Source organism: Phyllostomus discolor, chromosome 2, assembly GCF_004126475.2.
Source record: "Phyllostomus discolor isolate MPI-MPIP mPhyDis1 chromosome 2, mPhyDis1.pri.v3, whole genome shotgun sequence".
Taxonomy (NCBI): Eukaryota; Metazoa; Chordata; class Mammalia; order Chiroptera; family Phyllostomidae; genus Phyllostomus; species Phyllostomus discolor.
The window spans coordinates 41,396,191-41,421,629 of record NC_040904.2 but is presented as its reverse complement, the minus strand read 5'-3'; the positions used below and the strand labels follow the sequence as shown (position 1 = coordinate 41,421,629).

The following is a 25,439-nucleotide window of genomic DNA, read 5'->3' as shown; positions in this document are numbered from 1 at the left end:
AATAATATTACATACTGCTGAAGACAGGGATTGTATCTTACTAGCTCTGACCTTGGGAAAGTCAGTCCTCTGTGCTTCTTTCATTTGTTACAGGGAGAGTAACAGTTACATCAAAGGTTTACTGAAATAATCAGATAACAGATACAAAATGCACATGGCCTGACACATAGGAACTGCACAATATAATCTACCAATTATTGAGTTACCACCCAAAGCGTAGCACAGTATTTGTGGAATGTTTAGGCTCTCCGGCCAACACAGAAGTCTACATTTAACTGTTAAACAGAGTAACAATTCCAACTTCAATGTAACAGTGCTAAATAGTAAGGCAAGGCCCATCCCCAAATCCGGAGTTGTCTTAACATCCACCTGTTGTGTCAGAAAGTCACCTACTATGGAAACCAGGACACAGCCTGGGTACATATAGAGACATAATGATGGTAAGGAAAAAAACTGAAGGTATCATGAGGTATTCTTGACAAGTATACATCCCAAATTATTTTTTTGCTGAGGTGGTATGTATACTCTGCTTAAGTCTATATGTCCCAGGAAAGGAGCTCTGGGCTAGATGGAATTCACACAAGCTATTGTATAAGATACTATGCTGATGTTTTTGGTACCCAAATATAACAGTAAGCCACAAAGATGCTCTGGGAAATTACAGTGCTGGCTGATAGTGATGCTTGAATAAATTTTATTAAATAAAAATGATGTATGTAAAATTCTGAAGTTGTACTAGGAATTCTTAAGGGTCAAGGGCTCTGTCAAGAGAATTTCCCTCTTTACAAGCACCACTAGTGATACCAGAGCTCTCAATACACAGAAACTGGGGACTCTTTTAAGATGAATTTCTTGGTGCAAAGATAAATGTCCAAGTGACTACCTCACCTGATACTACCTATTGTTTTTGACCAGTTTCTTTCTGTTTATAGTCAATTACTATTCCACAGAGGAAGCAAGCACATACAATGGGTTAAAAATAGTTTATTCAATAAATGGTATTGGGGAAGTTGGACAAATATGTGCAGAAAAATGAAACTAGACCACCTTCCTATACCACACACATGAATAAATTCAAAATGGATCAAAGACTTCAATGTTAGACCTGAAACCATAAAAATCACAGAAAACATAGGCAAGCAAAATCTTGGATACTGCTTGTAGCAATATTTTTTCTGATTTATCTCTTCAGGCAAAAGAAACAAAGGAAAAAATAAATAGGACTACATCAAACTAAAAAAAGTTTTTGCACAACAAAGGAAAACATCAACAAAATAAAAAGACAACACAAAGAACAGGAAAACATATTCTCCAATACATCTGATAAAAGGTTAATTTACAAAATTTATAAAGGACTTATAAAATTCAATACCAAAACCCAAACAACACAATTAAAAAAATGGGCAGAGGACCTGAGTAGACAATTCTCCAAAGAGGATGTACAGATGGACAATAGACATGATAAAATGATCAATATCACTAATCATCAGAGAAATGCAAATTAAAACCACAAGGAGATACCATCTCACACCGGTCAGAATGGCTATCATCAATAAATCAACAAACAAGTGCTGGCGAGGATGAGGAGAAAGGAAAATCCTCTTGCACCTTTGATGGGAATGCAGATTGGTGCAGCCACTGTGAAAACCAATATAGAGATGCCTCAAAAAATTAAAAGTGGATTTTCCTTTTGACCAGGCAATCCCACTTCTGAGAGTATATCCGAAGGAACCCCAAACATGAATTTGAAAGAACATAAGCACCTATATGTACACTGAAGCATTATTTATAATCACCAAGATATGGAAGCAGCCCAAGTGTCCATCAGTAGATGAATAGATAAAACTATGGGACATATGGAATACTTCTTGACTGTAAAAAAAATTGTACCCTTTGCAACAGTGTGGAGAGACCTGCAGAACATTATACTAAGTGAAATAACCCAGCCAGAGAAAAGACAAATACTGTATGATTTCACTCATATGTGGAATCTAATGAACTGAACTAACGAGCAAAATAGAGACTGACCCATAGATGGACAGCGGGATGACAGCTAAAAGGGGTTGGGAGAGGTGAGAGGGTGGAAGGACGAAGCAAAAAGGAAAAAGGGGACATGGACATGGACAACAGTGTGGTGATTTGTGGGGAGGGGAAAGTTGGTATAAGGGCACTAAATGGTAATGGGAAAAAAAATACAATAAACATTTTTTTAAAAAATGTGAGTTTCTTAGTGCAAAGACTGATGTCTGAGTGACTAATTCCTCTTGCTACTACTGACGGTCTTTGAGCAGTTTCTTTCTGTTGCATTGCCAAAAGCTTTAGCTGAATCATTAGGCTCCCATCACTGAAGTCTGAAGGTCACAAACAGCACATACCCAGTTATACTCGAAAGTTTTGGTATTTTACTATTGGCAAGAATAGTGAGACAGAACGAGGACTGAAAGTGTCTTCCTCCTCCATCATACTCAGACCTCTGTAGATGGATACTCACCTATCCCCCAACCTATCCATCCAGTGTCATCATGAATGATAATCTTAAAGGCCCATCAATTGGAAAGATTCTAAAGGCCATCATAAACACAATACCTATCACTCCTATCTGTATCTCCCAAATAATAAACTATACTGCTTTCAATAATCTGGAGAGGATCCATACAACCCAAGTCCTGTCTTCAGCTCCAGTTGCTGAAAATTTCTTGTAATAAATCCAGGCTTTGTTGGCCTAGTCATTTACTCGGACTCTGAGAAAAGAGGCATTGAGGAAGCATGGGGGGGAGGAGGTGTCAAGGAAGAAAAGTCAAAGTGCAGGCATGACCAGTGTGTTCCAAACGGGACATGCGCAATACTGGGAGTTCCTAGTTTTCTTTCTTGCTGGAGAAAAGTCAGATTTATAGTATGCTTTTCTTGCCACTGCTATCTGCTTTGGCTAAAGTATTGTTTTCTATTATGATCCATTCTTGCCTAGAATGTAGTCTCTAAAGTCTTGCCAATATTTAAAAAAATTTCTTAGGGCTACACTGCTAAGCAATAAGGCAGGTAGGTAGATAAATAGAAAGGGAGGAGGAGAGTGGGAGGTGGTGGATGGAGTTAAGGGGAGGGGAGAAGGAAGAGAAGAGGGAGGTGGAGAGGAAGAAACAAAAAGAAAGGAAAAAAGAAAAAAGGAAATGGACCCCTATTCAATTTTCATGCTTTATTCCTAAGGTATTTGTTAAGCTGGTACACAGTCTTTTTTTAATTGAATCTGGCTTTAGAGGCCAATTAGACAAGATAATCTGTGTACCATTTTAAAAGTTAGTAAAAAATTAATGAATATAGAGTGTTATTTAAAGAATATTTAAATGTATCTTTCAAAGCTGAGGGTTTTTACTTTAACAGAGAGGAGAATTAAATCATTTTTGATGACAACAACCCAAATGTTCAGTTCACAAATTTAATTTTCTCTCAAACAGCAGGATAAGGTAGATTCAAGGAATTCTCACATACCATAATACAATTAAGAAACACTTAGAGAATTATCTTGAAATTTAAGTCATCAAAGAAATGCTATACATAAACATATATATGAAAGCCTACAAATCAAGCTGTGAAAGAAGACCAACTAAAACAAATATATGACAATAACTAAAAATCATTTGCTTTCTTCAATCTCTACAAATAACTTCAGAAGAACAGATTTCTGCACTGGACTATTTTAACTAAAAGACCCAAAACTTATTAACAGCCTTTAGATAATAGTGCTGATTCCCTTGGCATATTAATTTTTTTGTTTATTTCCTTTTTCTTTCTCAAATGCAGCTATCTGATTAAATATATTAAGTAAATTCTGAGGTAAATTTTTTTTAACTCCACTTTCTGAATGCTCTTTGCTATGTACCTCATCTTTTTCTGGAACCTCTGTTTTAATATCCTCTTCATAATTATCCTCTCTTCCATATTCTCTATGATTTTTACTTAACTGGTATCTTTGCTCATGTCTACTGAAATCACGTGATCCAGAGTATTTTTTATATTTTTCAACGGACTTGGAAGAGTAATCTGAGCTTGCTGGTGAAGTGGAATAATACCTCACGGAACCTGGCTCCCATTTTCTATGGTGCTCTTTTCTTCCCTCTATATCTTTTTCACTTTTTCTGTAACCGTAATTTTTTAACTTGTCTTCTGGATTCTTAGAGAAGGAATCTGAAGAATCTCTTCTACTGGAAAAATGTCTTTCATATTTATATGGTTTTTCTGTTTTGCTACTACTTGCCTGAGTTTTATCGGTATTATAAAAACCTCTTGGATCTTCAGACCTACCTCCAAAATCATCCGGAATTTCAACTGATGACGAAGAGAAAGGACATCTATCTTTCTCTTTTGCCTGCTTCTTTTCAGATGGTACCCTATCTTGCTTTTCCAGTAGTTTTTCCATTTCTTGTCTTTGGTTAAGAAAAGATGCTGATGTATTGGCTGGAACTGGGAAGTACTCATCTTTCCTAGTCTCATCTATCTGATTTGAGGATGCCTTAGCTGAATGCCTTTTGGAACTTCGAGAAGACTCTGAACGGTTCCTCTTATGTTTCTTATGCCGTTTGTGACCAGAAGAGGAAGAGGATGATGAAGAAGAAACTGATTCATCACCAGAAGAAACACTTGAAGAAGAAGTTGACTTTCTTCTTTTCTTCTTTAGCCTAAAAAAGTAGTTAATTCATCAAAAGTTAAGCACACAAATGTTTCCTAATTATCCATATATATTTTAGTTCTGTTTTCTCTTAAAGATTTCATAAAAGCTGTGGCTTAGATAGGCAATTGTAATAATCTTAGTTATTATAAGATCCAATTTTACCATCAAGCACTACTTTTGGAGGAAAATACTTGTGTAGACAGTTGTCACTCTAAATCCACTTCTACAAGACACAGTGACATTTCCAACATTACCGTAAAAACAAGACCACCTTCGCCCACAAAAGAGAATTAAAATTTTACACGTGGGTACTCTAGAGCATAGACTGTCTCTCCACCTCAGCACTACTAACATTTGTTTGAGTCCAGGGTGGCAGTGTGGTGGGAGGAGGTCCTATGAAATCACTGTAGGGTATCTAGCAGTACCCCTGACCTCTGCCCCCTAGACAGTACTCCACTAGTATGACAACCAGTAAGGTCCCCCAGGGGACAAAATTGCCCCCAGTTGAGACCCACTGCTCTGTGTCGAAAACTTTTCGCCCTAAAATACAGATAATTAAAGTAACATTACATATTTTAAATTTAAAGCTAATTCTCCCCCAACCCAAGATTTTCAGCCTTAGAATTCCACTTTCCTTAATCACTCATAAAAAAGTTTATGGTACTTGTAATTTTCAGAGTAACTGGTTATAATTTGAAATACTTTTGTATATTTTTACTTACTTTACCTCCATATGGCACTGTGTTTCAACTCAGTAGTTGCTTTAAATTAAAAAATACTAAATATTATAGTTTACCTTTTCTCCTCTTTTAAAAGCTTACGCAACTTTTCTGCACTTGTTTCTATTTTCTTTGTTTTCTGCTTTTCTTCCTTTTCAGCTTGTTTTTCTCTTAATTCCAAAGATTTCTTTTAGAACCCAGATATCGGAAAAAACCACACGTTAAAAATAGCAGAATATATAAAACCCAATTTTTCAAAAAACCATCCCCCGACCAGAAACCAAATGTGGTATGCCCAAATAACCATATATCCAGCATTAAACAAGTATTTTTAACATAGAAAAATTAATCATACAGGTGTTTGGCATTAATCATTGGAATAGCCAGAACAGTTTTGAGGACCATATTGCAGTTGGTATTCCATAAAAAAGGGGAAGAAGCCATTGCATTGGTACCCATAACCCAGAGTGCAAGAAAGGGGAAAAAATAAGTAAAAATTATTTTTAAAAATTGAAAAATTTAAACAGTATACAGGTTTTTATAAATAAAATTTCAATAAATTCCATTAAGGTGAATTGAGGGGAAATCACCATGTTCAAATACAAACCATTTAAAAAATAGCACAGCCCAGTTGAACGCATGATTACGTAAGATATCATTTTCCAGTGTGAGGATGGGGATGAGCAGCACCAGATGTCACAGACACAGCAGCAACGGTCCAATTCAGAAGAAAATGCATGAGAAAACATCATCATCAGTATTACAGGAAAAGACAGTTTAAAGTATCTCTCAAAAAGATTTTTAGAATTAGTTCAATTACAGTAACATCACTGAATTTTGTAACCACCAGGAAAGCTCACATACCAAATCTAGGTAATCAGAATTTTCTCATAGAGTTATTTTTACTTTTGAGTACTAACAAATAAAAAGAGGCATTATGAAGCAATGTGAAAACTAATTAGGAAAATCTGTATCTAAAAAGAAACCTTTCATAATGCCTTAAGTAATCTAAGATAGTTTTCCACAGAGGAAAGTTAAATTTTGGCATTAATTTCAAGTATTACTAAATTTCTAAGAGGAAATAAAGAATCACCTGCATATATTTATGAAGCTTTTGTAAAGCATCCTCTGCATCTTTAAAAGTGCCATCCAAATCCAAAGCTTTCTTATAGTAACTTTCAGCATTTAAAAACTTTTCTTCTTCTTCTAACCTAAATTTGAGAGGAAGATTTAGCTTTTTTTGCAAAAACAGAAGTATTCCAACATACACACAAATCAGAGGCTTTATGAGAAAACTTAATAGGAAAAAACTGTGTTTAGCTAATTATTTTCCAAATTGAACAGTACCTAACCGTAAGTTTTTAACTACTATTTCTTTGATTAAAAAGCCATGTAAAACCACATAAAATATAACAAAATAAAACCAAACTCACAGATATAGGGAACAAATTGGTGGTTCCCAGAGGCAGGGGTAGGGGGTAAATGAAAGGGGTGAAAATGGTCAAAAAGTACAAACTTTCAGTTATAAGAATAAATAAGTCTTGGGGATGTAATGTACAGCATGGTGACTTAGTTGATAATACTGTACTGTATACTTAAAAGCTGCTAAAATAATCTTAACAGTTCTCACCACAATAAAGAAAATAATCTGCAACTGTGTGTGGTGATGCATGTTACCCACACTTGTGGTGATCACTTTGCAATACATACATAGGATTTTAAACCATTGTGTTGTACACCTGAAAGTAATATAATGTTATATGTCAATTACATATCAATTTGAACAAAATAAACTCCAAAATAAAAAATCAAACAGGACTCCATTACTGGTAACTAAAGCCATGCTGCAGGTCCAGCACTGGCATTTTAGTATAATGCATTTGAACACACATCAACTAATATCCTCTAATAATTATAGTATGATCTTGAGCTTTAGCACAGAATTGAATAGGCTGACTTTTCCTAGTAGTTTATGAAGAATTTTCCTTTCAATAGAAATATTTTCCCAGCTTATCTACTGTTAAAGTTGCAAATATCAACACATAACAGGTACATCACAACTAGTCTGCAGATAAGATCCTTATCAGTTGATGCTTAAAAGTCCATGCTATGAAAAATCAGAATTAGAAAATTAGAATATAGGGCAGGGAGAGGATTTTGCAAAATATTTTCAGTTTTTAGAAAGTAGGAAAAAGCAATTACTGTAAAACAAACTAAGAAAACCCCAATGGCTTCAACAGGGTAACTTTTGTGTCAGATGGGGTGGGGAGTAAAGGACTTGTCAAAGATGATCAACATTTATGGCCTGGGTAGGTGGTGGTGTCATTCACTTATTAAAAGACATTAATACATGGGTTTGATTCTGGTATGGTCATACAAACTGGAATGATCAGACAAATTCATGAAAAAGAATTCTATTTTTAAACATTTATAGCAAAACAATGATATTAATTATGAGCTGGTTTTTAATTATTAACCAGGCTGTTAGCAAATTCTTTATAAGTGTATTTCCTCAAAAATATTTTATAAATTAGTCAATTAGTCATTAAGTATTTATGGTACAACTACTAGGCAAGGTATTATGCCAGCATCTCAGGACAGTAACAAAAATTACATCGTTCTCAATGGTTTGATCTTCCATTTAACGAGTTTGTGGATTCTTCTGGACAGAGTACAGCAATAAACTGAATATAACAGTGAAACTTCACTCATAATTAACAGGAGCTCTCAATTCATATTTCTGGCATTCTTCCACCAAAATGATGAAATGAATTAGAAATTAAATTTCTCTCTATTAAAACTTCTAGTGTGTGTCCTGGAAAAGGATATTTACCTAATTTTTTTGTACTTTTATATTTATATTTCTATGTAATGAGAACAGATATTCAGGACAATAAACTCAAGTCACTAAAATATCTCCAATTAGAAAGAACCTTAGTAATGAGCAAAAAATAACCAGAAAATTAAGAGGACCATATTTAAAAAACATTTTCAACTAAGATTGAAACTAAGACTGTTCTGAATTAAGTGAGTTAAAAATGCTATTTCCTTATGTTAAGTTCAAGATTTTACAGTAGTTGGTTGGACATTAGATCTCTGCTATCAAACAAAATTTGACACTTACTGCCCTCCTCTTTCTACAAGTGTCTGGCAGAGGTATTTTCTTGCATTCCTATGAGTTGGACAGTTTTCCAATGCAAGCTCAAAATCTTCTATTGCTTTGTTCAGACTTCCTTTTGTTGCATATCTAGAGATATGAAACAATTAGGAGTTCATCTTGTGGGCCATTCATAAATCTTGTACATTCACCTTGTAAATTATTCATTAAAATCCATGATCCACTTACAATGCTCCGCGGGCTACCAAAGCTTCCACATTTTGTTTGTCTATTTCCAAAGCCTTATTGTATTCATTCATAGCATCCACATGGCGCCCAACCTTAAAATAATCAACTCCAATCTTCACACTAAAAAGGTATTTGTAAAGCATCACAAACATTTCAAAGAATATCCAAACAAAATGTTAGCATGTATAAAATTTTAAAGCAAATAGAATTTGGCTAATATTTAATCTTCCATACTCTCCGTATATCTAAGAAGCACTCTGCCTTTGGATAATATTGTAACAAATTTTATGAAATCCAGATATCAGTATACTAATTTCTTTGAAAAAAAAATTTAATGTTGGCTAAAACTTAAGTGCATTAAGTTTATAACATAACAACATTTATACCTATAAGAAAGTTAATGTAAAAAACTCACTTTAATTCATTTATAAACAAATTTGGTCTTGATGACATGAAAATTCTTGCCTTACCCTAACCTTTTAGGTTACATAATGTAATTGTTTAAAGAAAAAAATCTTCATACCATTTTAAAGCCCAAGATGCAGACTGTTTCTTTCTTAATGCAGAAGCAAAGTCATCTTCAGAGAAATTTTTGCTATTAAAGAAAACAAAAGTCAAACTGTATAAATACATTTGTGTAACTACAGTTCACTTTGACATAATAAAAACTCAACACTGAAAAAGTGAATCCCCAGAAAGTAAGAAATTTGTATACCATGTACACACACACAACTTTTGAACTCTCAGGAATAACTATTATCCTTTTTAAAAAAAATACTTCAGTAGTACCCAACCACTAATCATTTTCCATGTATGTCATATTGTTTAAGTCCTCTGCACTGCTATTTTTGTCTTATATACTTTGACTTCCACTTTTTTAAAAAAAGATTTTCTTTATTTTTAGAGAGGGAAGGGAGGGAGAAAGAGGGAGAGAAACATCAATGTGTGGCCCAGGCATGTGCCATGGCTGGGAATCTAACTGGCAACCCTTTGGTTTGCAGGACAGCATTCAATCCACTGAGGCACACTAGCCAGGGGAGGAGTAACTATTGTTCTTAAACATTATTTTTCTTTAGCATATACATAAAATTCCTATAAACTTTCTAAATATTTCTCTGTTCACATAGTACACATCTATCACTGAAAAGAGACTTAATTTCAGGAGACAGATCACCTAGTTCATTCAACCTTTGTCACACTGCTGCCACTAGGCATAGTACAGTCAAGTATGTCCCTCAGTTATGTAACTTCTGAGCTCACACCATTCACCTTACCACTTTGTTAACAGAGTAACAATGATTTACTATACCTTTGTAGGCCTCTCATTAAAGATGGTGGATTAGATTCATCTATTCCTAGTTTTCCTAGAAGGAATTCAACTACTCCTGGATTAACAAATCCCAAGGAACTTTGCATGATATTATCGTAGGATTCCAAAGAATTGCTATTTAGTTCAACACTCCTCCTAAAAAACAAATGAACAAACAAAAACACACACACAAAATACAAAAATGATTATCATAATTAGCATATCCCATTTCTGTTAAAGAAATAATATTATCACATGAGATTTAAATATTTGTATTATTTTTATACACGAAGGTGCAGCAACATCATGCCTTGGTTCCTTTGATCAAGTTGGAAGAAATTTAAGGGTTATAAAAATACACTGAGCATACTGTGAAATAAGAGAAATTAAAATTCTACTTTGCTGTTAGAAGGTGGACAAAATTTGCTATTTTTTAGTCAAGAAACTGTTTTGCAATTAATTGTTGTTGAAATAATGGGATAAATTACCTGTAGTACAAAGGAAGTTCTTCAGAACTAATTACACCTAATTTAATACCCGATAGGTGTGGTGGAAGAGATGAGTTATAGAGAGATACTGCAAGCTTTTCATGGTATCTGTCAATATCCTTGATTCCAGCTTAAAAAAAATAAGAAAACCAAGCTGATTAAAAAGACAATGTACCCTCCCAATCCCTGTTTCAAACACTGTTCTTATTAAACTACATTTTCAAAATAAAAACAAAAATTGTAACAACCGTTACTTTTTTATTAATATGATGAAACTGATCACCTCGAATGATATCACCAGTCTGGTAATACGATAAAGGGTCCCCATGGTTACTGTGAGAAGGCACATCTCTTAACGGACAAAGAGCCTGCAATGAGAAGCATTTTAAAACATAGGGCATTTCATTCTTTGGTGATAAGGTCTTCTTTTATCCTAGTTGTTCAACATAAACAGCTAATAATTAATATAATCTTAAAAAATCAACAAGCACCCTAAAGTCTAAATTTAAGTAAGGATTTTAATTGTAAAAGATTTCTGTGCTCAAAAACATTAAACAAGTTTTTGATTTAGTTCAAAAACCAAAATCTCATGAAACTTGCAATTAATTTTAGAAATCAAATATACTGTAAGTATGGATGATGGGAAAAAAGATATTTTGCATTTGTTAAAAATGAAACAAATTTTTCAAGTATGAGAATTCCGATGACAATGAAATGTGAATTCTCCAAATTTTATGTCTGCTATCCAGTCTGTGATACCTTCTGCTTTTCTTCCTTTCCATCTGCCTTGATAGCTATCAAATCCTTTAAAGCGACACAGTTCAAAATCAGGACTAGTCATCTCAGGCAAAGTATCTTATAATGTACAAATCACATTTGATCACTGTATAAGTAGGTCATAAATTTATTTCTAAATTACCCATATGCAAGTATCTAATGCCTAATACTAAATAATTAAAAACAGGTTCAGCTAGGAAAAAATAAGCCCCAAATACCAATCAATCTCACCATACCAAGTGAGATCTCTTTAACATTTGAAAAAGGACCCCACCCCTGCCAAACAAGGGGGCAAAAAAACCAAACCAGAAATGGATAAATAACTCTATCACCACTAATGATTTTTGTAAAAAAGAAAAAGTTACCCTATTTTTCTTCAATTAAAATATTTAATTCTCCAAACTGTCAGTATGGTACACTTAAGCACAACTGGATGCAAAGACTAACTCTTGTACTGAAGTGACTGTCAAAAACAGAAGCAATCAAATAACGGAAAAGTAACTTACTGTGATTTCTAAGTGAGATATGTCTCTCATGATGCCACTGCCTAAACAAATCAACACCATGAAAAACCCAAATTCCCGAATGGAACTTATTCTTCCAATCACTATATCTCCACGCTCTATATCTCGAAAAAACAGCTCTCTCCGATCCATACTAGGTATTTCCATGAACTGCTCTAAAGGTGGCATGACTGCATAAGAATCTGGAAAAATAATTAACAAAATTACTAACCACAGTTTTGTGTTCTGCTTTATCTTAAGTGCTGTTAAACTAACTGCAATGAAAACATTTTAAGACTCAACTCACCTTCATTGTCTTCATTAACTTCAGATGCTGCAGGTGCATCTGGTTTCCACGAAAGTGCAAAGAGAAGATCCGCTTTTTTGGAAATGAATTTTTGTACTTCAACGTTGTCGACTCTCTTCTCTTTTCTTAAAAAAAAAAACACAACAAAATTTACGAAAACTGGTTTACTTGCAAAACCTTTTAGTACATCCAAGCTTCTGCTTTCATCGTCCAATCGGGTCCATCCTAAGCTCCAGCCCATACATTCTTCAAGAAAAAGTTTAACCAGGGATTCCCTCATTCACCAGTCTGTAGTTGTTAAGAAGGAACGCCCGCAGCACCACATACGAAAGCCCAAGAGAGTTTTGGCTAAAGAGTTGCCTTTGCCATCCAATTATTAGAGAAAAAGTTCAGCCCAAACCCATCATTGCCCCCAAACAAGAAGCGCGCGCCCTCCTCCATCCAGCCCTCTGCACTAGCGCGTCAGAACGTGCTCAACCCCACAGCTCCGCCGCTTCAGGAATCAACCGCCCGGCTGCAGTACTGGAGCGCCGAGTTGGGTCCCCTCCCCCGTCTTGCAGCGACACTGCCGTCCCATTACCTGGCCTGCAACGGCTGCTGCAGCGGCGGTCCCCGGGCTGACTCGGCCGCCGACCCCAGGAGGCTCCGGAAGTGCGGATTGTCCAGCTGTTCGCTACGGAGCAGGGACAGCAAAGACGGCCCGTGGTAATTCAGTGACTGGCGCAGAAGGTCCCGGTCCATGGTTAGAGATTACAGGGCTCAAATAGGTGGACCTCTAGCTCCCTGGGTCCGTAACCCACCCAGGTGAGTGCCCACTATTTTAGCTGCTAGGTCCCAGAGACTGAGCAAGCAGCGAGAAAGCCGCCGGAAGCACACCACTCGGACACGTCGGGTGGCCTTCCGGAAGTATTCTTGAGCCGCTTCTGCGCCGGCGCCCGAGAGTCAGTCTCGCGAAACGGAGTGAGACTACGGAAGCCTGAATGTTTGAGCTAAGCTTTTCCTGAGTTAGGGGCTAGTTATGGCTTCCACATAGTAGTGTGTGTAAGATGACTTTTAAAAAATTTCCCTGGTGTTATTCTTACATTGCAATGGCCCGAGCTTTAATCTAGGAAAAGTAGTAACTCATCCTTTAATTTAGTGAGACGCATGTAAGTATCAGTGTCCCAAACTGGTGAGAACTCCGTACGAGTTACAAAGGCTTTTCCCTCAAAGTACTGATTGAATAAATCACTGGCTACGTCTCAGGCATGAGCACACCAGAACGACTGCTTGGTAGGCTAGATGTCAGAAGTAAGGAAGAACAAGAACATCCCTTATGCACTCGAATTGTGTTCTCCATCCGTAACCCCATTCACTGTTAGTTATTTTGGCGTTAACTTAAAACTAGAATAGCTTTAATGCCTGGATATATGCTTTTTTTTCTTTTATCTAAGTGGGTTCTGAAAATTCAGTGCCCATGAGATCTACTGTATGATGTTGTGTACACTAAAGTCAATATACTGTACATATGGGTAATTCAAGTCATTTTCCAAAGGTAGTGTCACTTAAGGTTTTTTTTCTCTGTTACGTATTGACTGGAGAACCTAACCACTGTATTTCATATACTCTCATGTAAGAGACCGAGGAAACAGGCCCAGAGAATCTCGGTAAATTGATCAATGTCATGCTGGTGAAAGGCAGAGTTAGGATTCCATCTTGGCCTTAGACTCCTCACAGGCAGAGTTGCTGGAGAGAGTATATTTATCATACAGAAGGACCAACTTTAATTTTGAGAACAAGTTTTATTTCAGTATAAATTTGTTTTATTTTAATATATTAAAATCTGTACCACTATGTGTAATTTAGTATAGTACTCTTGAACAAAAATAAATGGTAGCAATTAATCCGCTCCCTCTCCAGCTACATGTCTGTGGGGAGATCAATCGTCCTTTCACTGTTTCAGCACCTGGATAGAAGACCCAGCCCAGAATCTAGTGTATGCTGTCACACCACTTTGTGAAAAATCCTGGCAAATAGGTAAACATGAATAAGATGAGAAAATGCAACAAAGAAGAATGCAAGTTTAGAAGATGATAAATAAGCTGTTATGGGTTCATCAGAAAAGTTTAATCAGTGGTACAGACTGATTTGTGTTACACTGTAGCTACGGAGAATGGCTGTTCTTAGGAAGGAAGGTGCTGTCATTGAAAGGGAAGGTCAGTTACTAAGAGGGAACTGTATACCCGTTCTGGTAAATGAGATATGTAATTTTAGTTAGAGCTGATCTTTTACTAAGGATCTAATTATCTCTGGAGGAACTCAGAATCTCAGTATCTCAGAACCAGATGGCAGATGGTGGCATTCGTCTGCTCTGAGAATGCTACCTTGTGAAGCCATTCTTAAGTAGTTCATGCCTTCACCACTATGGGATATGTCTACTTTTTTCCTAATTCCAATGCCAGAGTAACATTCAACCATGGCCCATATCTTGACCATCTAAAATTGCTGTGATATGGCCATGAAAGAAGGAGAAAGTAGCTGCTCCAAGAGGGGTAAGCAGCATTCATCAGGAGTGACATTTGTTGAACATTTTCTGTATACATAGTTATGACCAAAAAAATAAAACAAAACAATACAAAACCTTCAAGCAGGTGTAATAAAAACATAGGCTGTTTAAAAAAAAAAACTCTGGCTATTGCTTTCCTTAAACAGAAGTAGTTGTAGTACTTAAGTACCAGAGGCAACCTTGTTCTTCATTTCCCAGATACAAATTCCACGTGAGTGAATTACACCTTTTACACCTACAGGTGAATAAGGGTTCATTTTCTGCTGGGAAAGATACACATTGGCTTTGAAGAGGACAGAGCTTTGGATCTTTGAGGGAGAACCACAGGGAGTGAGGAGAGAAAGTGAGGGGACTAGTTTTGCTTCTCAGAGAAACCAGTCCTACCTATGGGGCTTCCTGAAGTGAAGATAGAAAACATTTTCTTTACCTTCTTGCTGTAATTTTTGTGTACTAATTTGACCTTTAAAAAACTTTTCTAAATAACTTTGTTAGATTAAGCAGCATTAATAATTAAGTGAATATCTGTGAGGGAAGAAAGGTCAGGGCACTCAGATCTTTGGTGTCTGGGACTTGGGACTATTTTTATTATGATGTCAAATTTCACTTCTAAATAAACACATGTATGTCTTTTTTAAATACTTTCCAGGACCTGGACATATAAAGATGAAGAAAACCCCACCTTGAGCAACAAGACTCCAGTAAAGAAGCAGATATAAGAAGAAACACATAGGGCACAGTGGTAAGAAAATTATGGTAGACACCTACTAAGCTCTGCCTAGATTCCTTTTTGAAGGAAAAATGAGAGGTGAGGTATAGTGGAAGTTGATGTGGATAAGAGAGGAGAAGAGGAGGCAAGTATGTGCACTTCAGGAAAATGGAGCAATGTAATTAAAGAAGTAGAGATATGAAAAACAAGCTGTATTTTAGAGACTGCAAGTGTGAGAGGGAAGTAGACAGGAGCATTTTGGTTATGGGTGTATGAATTATATAAGCATGTCATTTCAGGTAGGTTATAGATTGGTTAGAAGAGACCCCTCTGTCTCCTCTGTGAGAGTATACACAGAGAGAGAGATTAAATGTCTGATTTATTTAGCAAAGGCCACAAAAACTTAGCTGAAGCAAGGTAGTCACATAAAGCAGGGGCAGAACATGTCTCAAAGTAGCTTTTCTTGGATCCCCCAGGTTTCCCAAAATAACACATACAGCTGCCAATGACATCATATGCAAAAGATAAAGTCTACCTGGATCTCAGAAACTTGCATATTATCATTCAGGAAGGACTTCCACAGATAATCTATGACTATATAAGAAATATTTATAGACAGATTTTTCCTGGTTCTTGACCCTGATATAAGCAATTTCAACAAAACCTCACCTCCTCTCTGTACCTAGGGTGAAGGGTGGGTTGTGTGTATCAGGAAAGTGTGAATAGAACTGATTAAGACACTAGGGATATATTCATACCCCCCTCTTTTTTTTTTTCTTGAAAAAATCCTCTTTTGTTGCTTAAGTCAGATTGAGTAAATTTATGGTTTGGAACCAAAAACATTTTAACTAGTACATTAACAAGTCACCAACTAGTGCCTCTGCTCCTTCAATTTAAAAGATGAACAAACAGATATGAGGAGGTTTATAATTTGTTCAAAAACTAACTTTAGAAGCCACATAATTTTACTATATATCTAGTACTCTTTCTCCATGCCATATGGTTTAAAGAGGGTAGGCTGAAACCATGTTCTTTAAGATGTAGTTTGTAAATATATATGGAACATATTTTAAATGTCTATTATTATGTTAACATCTAAAGATATTCATGAACCATTTTCTGAAAATGGGTACTCTTGATTTCATTCATAAGTACATGGTGCAAGAGGTTTAGATTACGGATTTGCTACTATCTAAGTTTTGTTCTGTTCAAAGCTCTATTCAGAGTCCCGTGAGTTGACTCGAAGGAAAATGAAGAATACTGAATGGAAAGGATGGCTAAATCAGCCAAAAATCCATCCTCATTATTAAAGAAATAATTTGAACTGTGGGCTCTTCTGATAAGGATTGGTGTATATTCATTCAACAGTCTTTGTTTTAAGGGATTCCACCAGCTTCTCTTTTTATTTTGCATATCATAGACCAAAACCTCAGGAGAAAAGCATCATCAATTTAATATTTATCCACTTGAGGGTGCTATTAGATCATGTGGGTATCAAATTTTCTACTGTTTACCAGAAAACCTACTGCCAACTAAACAAGGATTCAAGGGTTCAACTAAATCTATCATATAGAGTCATATTAAGATAATTGTGTCTCTCTTATGCCTCTATTGTTTTTAGTTACCTGTAAAATGTTTTGAGGATATTATTTTAATATAAATCAGTTCATTTTCATTGTTTAGGATTGATTAGCTCAGTAATTTTGAATTAATTTTTCCAAAAGGAAAGATCACTGATTTCAGTTCTAACTGAGGGCAGTTAGTGCTGAACAGACCCAGAGGTGAACACTGTAAAACCTGAGGGCAGAGCATGTGTGGGGTTGTTGGTGCATTTACATCATAATCCATGTACAATGTACTATGTACCTGGCACTCCCAGAAATGTGCAATGCTTGACTATACACTCTGGCCACCTGCAATGCTATTCTCAGGCAGCCATTTTCCCCATGTTTTTCTTTGTTTCAATGAAGGACTTGCACATAGAAGGAGGATATTTTAGAACAAATCCATTATGGTTGTTGAAAAATACAATTTAAAGATATGTGTGATGCTGACATGGAATAGGTCAGAGTACTTAATTCAAGTACTTTGTCATGACTGCTTAGAAAGATTTAAACATACATGTTTCTTAGATTCCTATTTTGTGGCCATGTCCCAAAATACTATTGTCAGGGAACATATCAACATTATAACCAGGAAAAATTGACACTTTAATTGATGCTAAATAAATCATATTTCTTGTCACTACATTCTAGATTAGTCTGATACTCATTTTTAATCCAATTTGGACATTTCTTTGAAAAAAGAGTGATTGATTATCTTTTTATTAGTAAACAGTAACTTTTTAAAAAAGATTTTATTTATTTATGTTTAGAGAGGGAAAGGAGGGAGAAAGAGAGAGCGAGAGAAACATCAATGTGTGGTTGCTGGGGGCCATGGCTTGCAACCCAGGCATGTGCCCTGACTGGGAATTGAACCTGCAGTACTTTGGTTCACAGCCTGCACTCAATCCACTGAGCTATGCCAGCCAGGACTAAACAGTAACTTTTTAATTTTATTGATGACAGAACCAGAGGAGAATTTCAGAGACCAGAAACTTATTATTTGTTTAGTATATAGTCCTTCTCCATTGGAAAATCCAGCAACTCTGGGTAAAGATTGAACTTTGATCCTATTCACTTTAGGTATGACATTTGATTAATGGTAGACACAAATTTGTCAAGTTTCCAAGTGCAATTGATTTAACGAATTCATTTATTCAGCAAATATTTGTTGAGGGTTAGGCATTGTTTCAGATGTTAGGGATAAAATAGTAAAAAAAATGCACCAAGATTATTGCCTTCAGGAACCTTACATTCTGGTGGAGGGAGACAGACTTGAGCAATAAACATAATAAGTGAATGACATAGTATATTAGAAGGTGATAAATCCTATAGGAAAAGAAGTAAATCTGGGTAAGGGCTATTGGAAGTACAGAAGTTGGGTGTAGTAGTTTTAAAATAGAATGCTCAGGGACCATCTCATTGAGAAGTGAGCAAAAACTTGAAGGAAACGAAGGAATTAATCATTCACCCTATTTTAGAGAAAAGGGTTCCTGGCAGAGGGAAAAGTCAGTACCGAGGTCGTAAGGCAGAAAGGTACTTGGTGTATTGAGGATCAGCAAGGAAGACTGTGGCAGGAACAGAGTAAGTACAGAAGTGCAGGGTTTGTAGGCTATTGGAACTTGGCTTTTACTCTTTTTTTTTTTGCACCCCTCCCTTCCCTTCCTTATTCCCCCACACCCCCAAACCTTAGTTCATATTCATGGGTTGTACATATAAGTTCTTTGGCTTCTCTGTTTCCTATACTATTCATAACCTCCCCACCCCATCAATTTTATTCCTACCAATTATACTTCTTATTCCCTGTACCTATCCCCCCATTCTTCCCCTCCCCATCCCCACTAAAAGCCCTCCATGTGATCTCCATTTCTGTGATTTTATTCCTGTTCTAGTTGATTGCTTAGTTTTTGTTTTTGTTTTTTAGGTGCAGTTGTTGATAGTTATGAGATTATTGCCATTTTACTGTTCATATTTTTATCCTCTTTTTCTTAGATAAATTCCTTTAACACTTCATATAGTAAGGGCTTGGTAATGATGAACTTCTTTAACTTTACCTTATCTGGGAAGCACTTTATCTGCCATTCCACTCTAAATGATAGCTTTGCTGGATAGCATAATCTTGGATGTGGGTCCTTGCCTTTCATGACTTTGAATACTTCTTTCCAGCTCCTTCTTGCCTATAAGATTTCTTTTGAGAAATCAGCTGACAGTCTTATGGGAACTCCTTTGTAGGTAACTGTCTCCTTTCCTCCTGCTGCTTTTAAGAATCCCTGTTTATCTTTAATCTTGGATAAGCTAACTATGATGTGCCTTGGTGTGTTCCTCCTTGGGTCCCATTTTTGGGGGATTCCCTGGGCTTCCTGGACTTCCTGGAAGTCTATTTTCTTCAACAGATTGGGGAAGTTCTCCTTCATTATTTCTTCAAATAAGTTTTCAATTCCTTGCTCTTGTTCTTCTCCTGGTACCCCTATGATTCAGATATTAGAGCACTTACTGTTTTCCCATAGGTTCCTAAGCCTCTCCTTATTTCTTTGAATTCTTGTCTCTTCATTCTGTTCCAATTGGATGTTTATTTCTTCCTTCTGCTCCAAATTGTTGATTTGAGTCCTGGTTTCCTTCCCTTCATTGTTGGTTCACTGTATATTTTACTTTATTTCACTTTGGGTAGCCTTCATTTCTTCCTTCATTTTGCAGCTGAGCTCAATCAGTTCTGTGACCATCCTGATTACCAGCGTTTTGAACTCTGTATCACATAGGTTGTCTATCTCCTCATTGTTTTGCTCTTTTTCTGGAGTTTTGGTCTGTTCTTTCATTTGAGCCATATTTTGTGTTGGTGCATCTGCTATGCTGTAAGGGGGCAGAGCCTTAGGAATTTGCTGGGGTGGGGCAACCCTCTTTGCTGTGTTGTGGCACTGTCTGTGTGTGAGAGGTCAGAGAGGGAACAATGCTGCTTGCGTGCTTGCTCCACCCTAGCCCCCTTTCCAATGAACTCTCCTGTGAGAGTGGGAGTTTCCCCCACTGTCACAACCCCTGCAGTATTGTACAGTTGGTTTTGAGCCTTTACTTTCCCATTCAGCCAGCCCCACCTTGCCTGCGTTGTCCCCACCTCACTGGGTCCTCTGTGCTTGGCTGCCCATCTCCCATCTCCTGTCTCCCATCTCCACCACTCCTACTGGTCTGGGTGAATGTTTCTTTAACTCCTTGTTTGCTGGACTTCAATGCAGTTTGATTTTCTGGCACTCCTAGTTGTTTATTGTTTTTAAATTGGTTATTACCCTTGCTTTGGTTGTGTGAGGAAGCAAAGCAAACATTTCTACTTATGACTCCATGTTGGCCGGAATTCTGTGCATCAGTTGGAACTTGGCTTTTACTCAGTGAAATAGGAGTCACTTCAGTATTTTATATTTATAAAGGCCTGTCTGAAAAAAGTCCAGCCATTGTTAGTATAATGAGAACAGTTTGTGTGACATCAGTGTAACCTGGCAGTCAAGGAGAGTGCACTGGAATGCACATGTGTGAACAGTGATGACTTCACTGTACTAGTCAGTGGGGGTGGCAGACACCATTGAGTGAGCATGTGTACTGTGTGGCCCTCAAATTCAAAATGACTGAGCGAGTAGAGTAATGAATCTGTATCAATTTTTTCATTAAGCTTGAACATTGCTCCACAGAAACTATTTGGATGATTCAGAAGGCCACAGCTATGGGCAACTGGTGATTGGCAGCTTCATCATGACAACATGCCTGCTCATATGTCATGTCTCATGCAAATTTTTGGTGAAACATCAAATTACCCAGGTGACTCAGTTCCCCTACAGCCCATATTTGGTCCCCTGCAACTTCTGACTTTTCCAAAAATTGAAATCACCTTTGAAAGGGAAGAGATTTCAGACTGTTGATAAAATTCAGGAAAATACAAAAGGGCAGCTAATGGCAATTGGGAGAACTCTGTGAGGTCCCAAGATGCCTACTTTGAAGTGGACTGAGGCATCATTGTCCTTTTACAATGTGTCTTGTATCTTCTTCAATAAATGTCTCCATTTTTCATAGTATGTGGCTGGATACTTTCTGGACAGACCTCATATGACCTCCTTTACCTTTTACTATCCCCCTTCCCTCTGATAACCACTATACTATTGCTAGTGTATACACACACACACACACACACATAAAAAGAGGTTTATATTAAGAAACTGGCCTGTGTGATTATGGAGGCTGGCAAGTCCAAAATCTGCAGGGTAGGCTGGCCAGCTGTTAACCCAGGAAGAGTTGATACCCTACTTCAAGTCTGAAGGCCATCTCTCCCTAGAAACCCAGGGAGAGCTGATGTTGCAGTTCAAATTTGAAGGCCATCTGCTGGCAGAATTCCCTCTTGTTCTATGGAGGTTGGTCTATTGTTCCATTCAGGCCTTCAGATGATTAAATGAGGCCCATCCACATTGTGGCAGGCATTTTGCTTCACTCAATATCCACCAATTTAAATGTGAATCTCACCTGGAAACACCCTTACGAAAACATCCAGAATAATGTTTGGCTGCATATCTGGGCACCACAGCCCAGCCAAGTTGACACATAAAATTAACCATCACAATTATGTTGTATTTTAATGACACATTTTAAGACCATGCAGCTTATTTGGAGCAGTGCAACTCATAATGGAAAAGCAGCTAGAAACCATGCTATATGAAGAACAACTGAAGGGACTGGGACTTTAGAAATTCTGCATCATTCAATCTACTGGGTTCCACACTTGTCCATACCTACTGTCTTTCTGAGTTGAATCATCACTTTTTATTTATATCAGAGTTGTAATGTAATTGTAGACATTTCACTGTCTTTTGGTTTGAAATTGCTTTAATTTCCATTATCAATGGAATTTCTAAGTTGTAATGCTTTTATTTTGCTATCTTCAAGATGTAGACCTTGAAGAGATATGATTTCTACAAAACAGATTCCATGTTGGACACTGTGTAAACGTTATCTCCCATTTTGCATGAGTCATTGATTCCAGATAACTTTCCTTTTTGAGCTTTAAAACTACACTCTAAAACTCTAGCAGCCTAGGGCTTTGCTGTTAGCCATTCCATGACCATTTCTGTGGTCATATTTCAACTTCTTTTCCAATAATAACAACTAAACCAAACATCATCATGTTAGAAAAGATTTTTTACTTTTTTGTTGTTGCTATTTTTCTGTGACTATTAGACTTTTCATTGGCTGATGATCCAGAATTTATTGTGTTCATTTTCATTGGGATATGGTGACTAGGTGAATATGAAAATTATAATTAATTCATTTGCTTGTTTATTGAATATCTATTTGTGCCAAGCACCTGTAGGTGCAGGGAGTCCAGTGATGAACAAGCCATATGAACAACCTAACTGAAAAAAGGTAGCATGAATGGTTATTGCTGATGTTTTGTTTTCATCATGATGAATCTTCCTTAAATCAATACCCATGGACTTAGATATGAAAGAAAAGTAGATTGTTTTTATAGGTTTTATCAGTTCCACAGATAAAAAACTACTACCCTTGTTAAAATGTAAACATTTAGAGAAGAATAAAATTCACCATAGTATAATATAATTTCACAATCAAATAACTTCTCATTGATTATCTCTGTACAATTAAAATTTTTCAAGCCTCTGCCATTGTCTCTTCTTTCTGGCCTAATTAAGGATAACTCATTTTTCTGAACAAAAGAGTCCCTCCCTGTAGGACTCTTGGAATTAGTGGCATAGAACTGAATCAATGAAATGTTTACATCATTTCCTTGGAAATTTATTTTATGGAATATTTTGAATTGACATAATCCCCTTTCCCAGTGTTCATGAACAGAATTGAATTGTAAGTGTTCATATAATAGATAAGGATATCAAACAATAATATGTTTTACACAAGAAATATTAATTGGATTGATAGCATATTGCTGCTGAAATTTTCTAGGCAATCACAGTATCTACTATTTACCTATATATATTTTTCCAAACATTGATGCCTTATCTTGTCCTAGAACTCATACATGAGGCTTTTTGGCATGCCTATCCATCTAGGTTGTATGCCCTTCAAATTTTCCTGAAACTCTCTCATAAATGTTTAGTTTAGTTTCTCCTAAGTTCCATGAAAGACCCATGTTCACCTGGGGCATGTGACATACTTTTTTCTAAGTCTAGCATTACCACATCCCATCTCAAGTCTTGGAGGAAACCATGAACATTCTATTAGGTCTTCCTCAATTGAGCCTCTCTTTGCCCTCTTGTAGTGCATTATGTTGGGTTTTTTTTAAGACCATTCAGTGTGCAAACCCCTATTTTGTCTTTGATTGTGGTTTCCTATGTTATTAAAGTCTGAAGTTAATCTCTTCCTTGTTCTCCAGAAAGTTGCTTTTCTTTTGTTCTTTAGTAAGTCATTTTTAGATCCCACCTTCCTCTCTTCCAGTAAGTTCTCTTTAGTCTTATTTTTGTGAATCAGTCTTCTAGCCCTCTCTCTCTACATTGCATATCTAGATTATAGTCATTATAGTAATAATAAAATTTGACTCTACAATCTAGCTTATATATCTATGGCATTTGGGGATAAGGTATGACAATATGATTTATGAATTATTCATTTTTTTCTGGCCTAAATGATTAAATGATGAAGTTCTCAGTTGGGCACATGGGAAAGATACTCATTATTTTAGGGGTTGTCAATAATGGTAGGCAAGGAGAAAATCAAAAGCCTGACTCTTGCAGCTATGACTGATGAAACTGGTGCTTTACTAACCCTTCCATAATAAACACTCCTGGCCTCCACCAAAAAACGGGAAAAATATATGAAACAAATATTTTCAGACATTTTACACCAGGTGATGGAGGGCTGGAGTGCCTGAGAGAAGGGAATTAAGCTAGGTATGTCCTACAATTGCCTCGTTTTTTGGTTGAGCAATGGTGCACAGAGGTGGAATCTAGACAGAGCATGGCTGCCTCACTAAGCCAAGAAGACAGATACAAGAGTTCAGGGAGAGTCAACCAACTGGAATTTATGGAGCAGAAGACCAAAGAAGAAGGAGCTAAGCAGAAAAACAACTCCATAATTTGAATAGATGCCCTTTGGGTATTTGACGGACTACTCAGCTGTACATGGTTGGGAAATGTTTGAATTATGACCAACTAGGGTATAAAGACCTATTGACACTGAGGGAGTTCAAAGAGGCTCCCCAAAAGTCTATATTTATAGTTTTAGTCCTTAAAAAGAAGGCTAAAACTAGCCCTTGAGTGAAGTCCATTGTAGACTCACCTTAACAAAGTTGAAAAAGAAGTCTCAAAATGATCAAGTTAATCTCCAAGTAAATTAATTGCCTGCCAGAATAAATCTTAATTCCTTTTAATGAAACACATGATAATCACTCAACAATAAAATTCACTATGTAATATCCATCAAAAATTACTAGACATGCAAAGGAGCATGAATATGTGACCCATAGTGAGGTGAAAAATCCACGAATAGAAACAGACCTAAAAATTATAGAGATGATGGGATTAACAGACAAGGACTTTTAAAGCAGCTATTATAAATATGTATAAAGATTTAGAGTGAGAATGGAAATATAGGCAAGTAAAGAGAACTTCAGCATTTTCTATGTAGATTTCTCCCTTGGAATTAATTCTGCAGCAAGAAAGGGGAGAGGAGAGAGTGGTGGTAAATCCCTTTTCCTTCTCTTCTTCTGGTGGGTTACTCTCTGTGAATCACCCTTTCTCTCTGGGACTTGGGTAGGCTTTCTGAGGTTCCCCACACCATAGCAACTGGGGAGCAAAGGGGCAGAGAGTGTGGAGAGATGGTATGGCATAGCAAATGCCTGCTAACATCCCAGGGCCTTTGTGGTCCAACAGGTACATAAAAAAAAAAAATAGTGAACATTTATTTCCCTGTGTCCACAAGAACAAAAGGGCCCAGAATATAGGTGAGAAAGAAAGATTAAGCAGACTTGCAGGAAGTTTATGTCTTTCGGCAGGGTCAGAAGACCACTGAGTAAGATGGGGGAGGATCAGAAGAGGATGCTACCACATCTCAGTAGTTTGTCAACACAGTGGGGAAACATGGTCTCCAAGGATACCAGTTTCTAAAAATGAGACCATTTAAAACTCAAGGTGGACAACCCTTCTGTTTGGAGGTCATAATGTCATTGGTTAAGCCCCCCAGCTCAACAACAACCAGGGGAGAGGACAAAGGAAAAGGAATCAAATAGTACAGAGTTTTCATTTTTGTACATCTCTGTTTGTTTCTAGTTAAACAAGCTAAAAGAAAGTGATTTACTGCTCTCCAATTGCTGTACTAAGCACCTAGCCTTACATTTATTACTGGATAATTTTGGAGGTGTGTTCATTTCTCTGGAGGACTAAACATGAAGCCAGACTACAAATCTATGGAAAGCTAATGTGTTTTGTGTAGGTAGGCAATTTAATAACTAATAAGAAGGTACATAATTGAGAGGAA

General features: G+C 36.7%; 1 protein-coding gene and 1 long non-coding RNA gene across 4 annotated transcripts; one reads left to right on the top strand and one right to left on the bottom strand.

The window, feature by feature from the left end:
- Positions 1–3,175: 3,175 nt before the first annotated feature.
- Positions 3,176–13,052, bottom strand: TTC14 (tetratricopeptide repeat domain 14). Its single transcript, XM_028505086.2, has 12 exons — positions 12,693–13,052; positions 12,113–12,237; positions 11,809–12,008; positions 10,809–10,893; positions 10,526–10,655; positions 10,038–10,193; positions 9,252–9,323; positions 8,729–8,848; positions 8,507–8,629; positions 6,476–6,593; positions 5,460–5,569; positions 3,176–4,670 (listed from the first exon to the last, which is right to left on the bottom strand). The coding sequence occupies exons 1-12, from the start codon at positions 12,851–12,853 to the stop codon at positions 3,755–3,757; spliced, it is 2,316 nt and encodes a 771-aa protein (XP_028360887.1). The 5' UTR covers positions 12,854–13,052; the 3' UTR covers positions 3,176–3,754.
- A 7-nt stretch (positions 13,053–13,059) lies between these two features.
- On the top strand, positions 13,060–22,610 carry LOC118498816. 3 transcript variants are annotated; one of them, XR_004901284.1, is made up of 3 exons: positions 13,060–13,260; positions 15,304–15,396; positions 21,586–22,610. It is a non-coding gene; the product is annotated as an uncharacterized LOC118498816 (long non-coding RNA). The 3 variants fall into 3 exon arrangements; XR_004901282.1 differs by having other exon boundaries at positions 13,060–14,128; XR_004901283.1 differs by lacking the exon at positions 21,586–22,610 and adding an exon at positions 17,334–17,680 and having other exon boundaries at positions 13,060–14,128.
- The last annotated feature ends 2,829 nt before the right edge of the window (positions 22,611–25,439 follow it).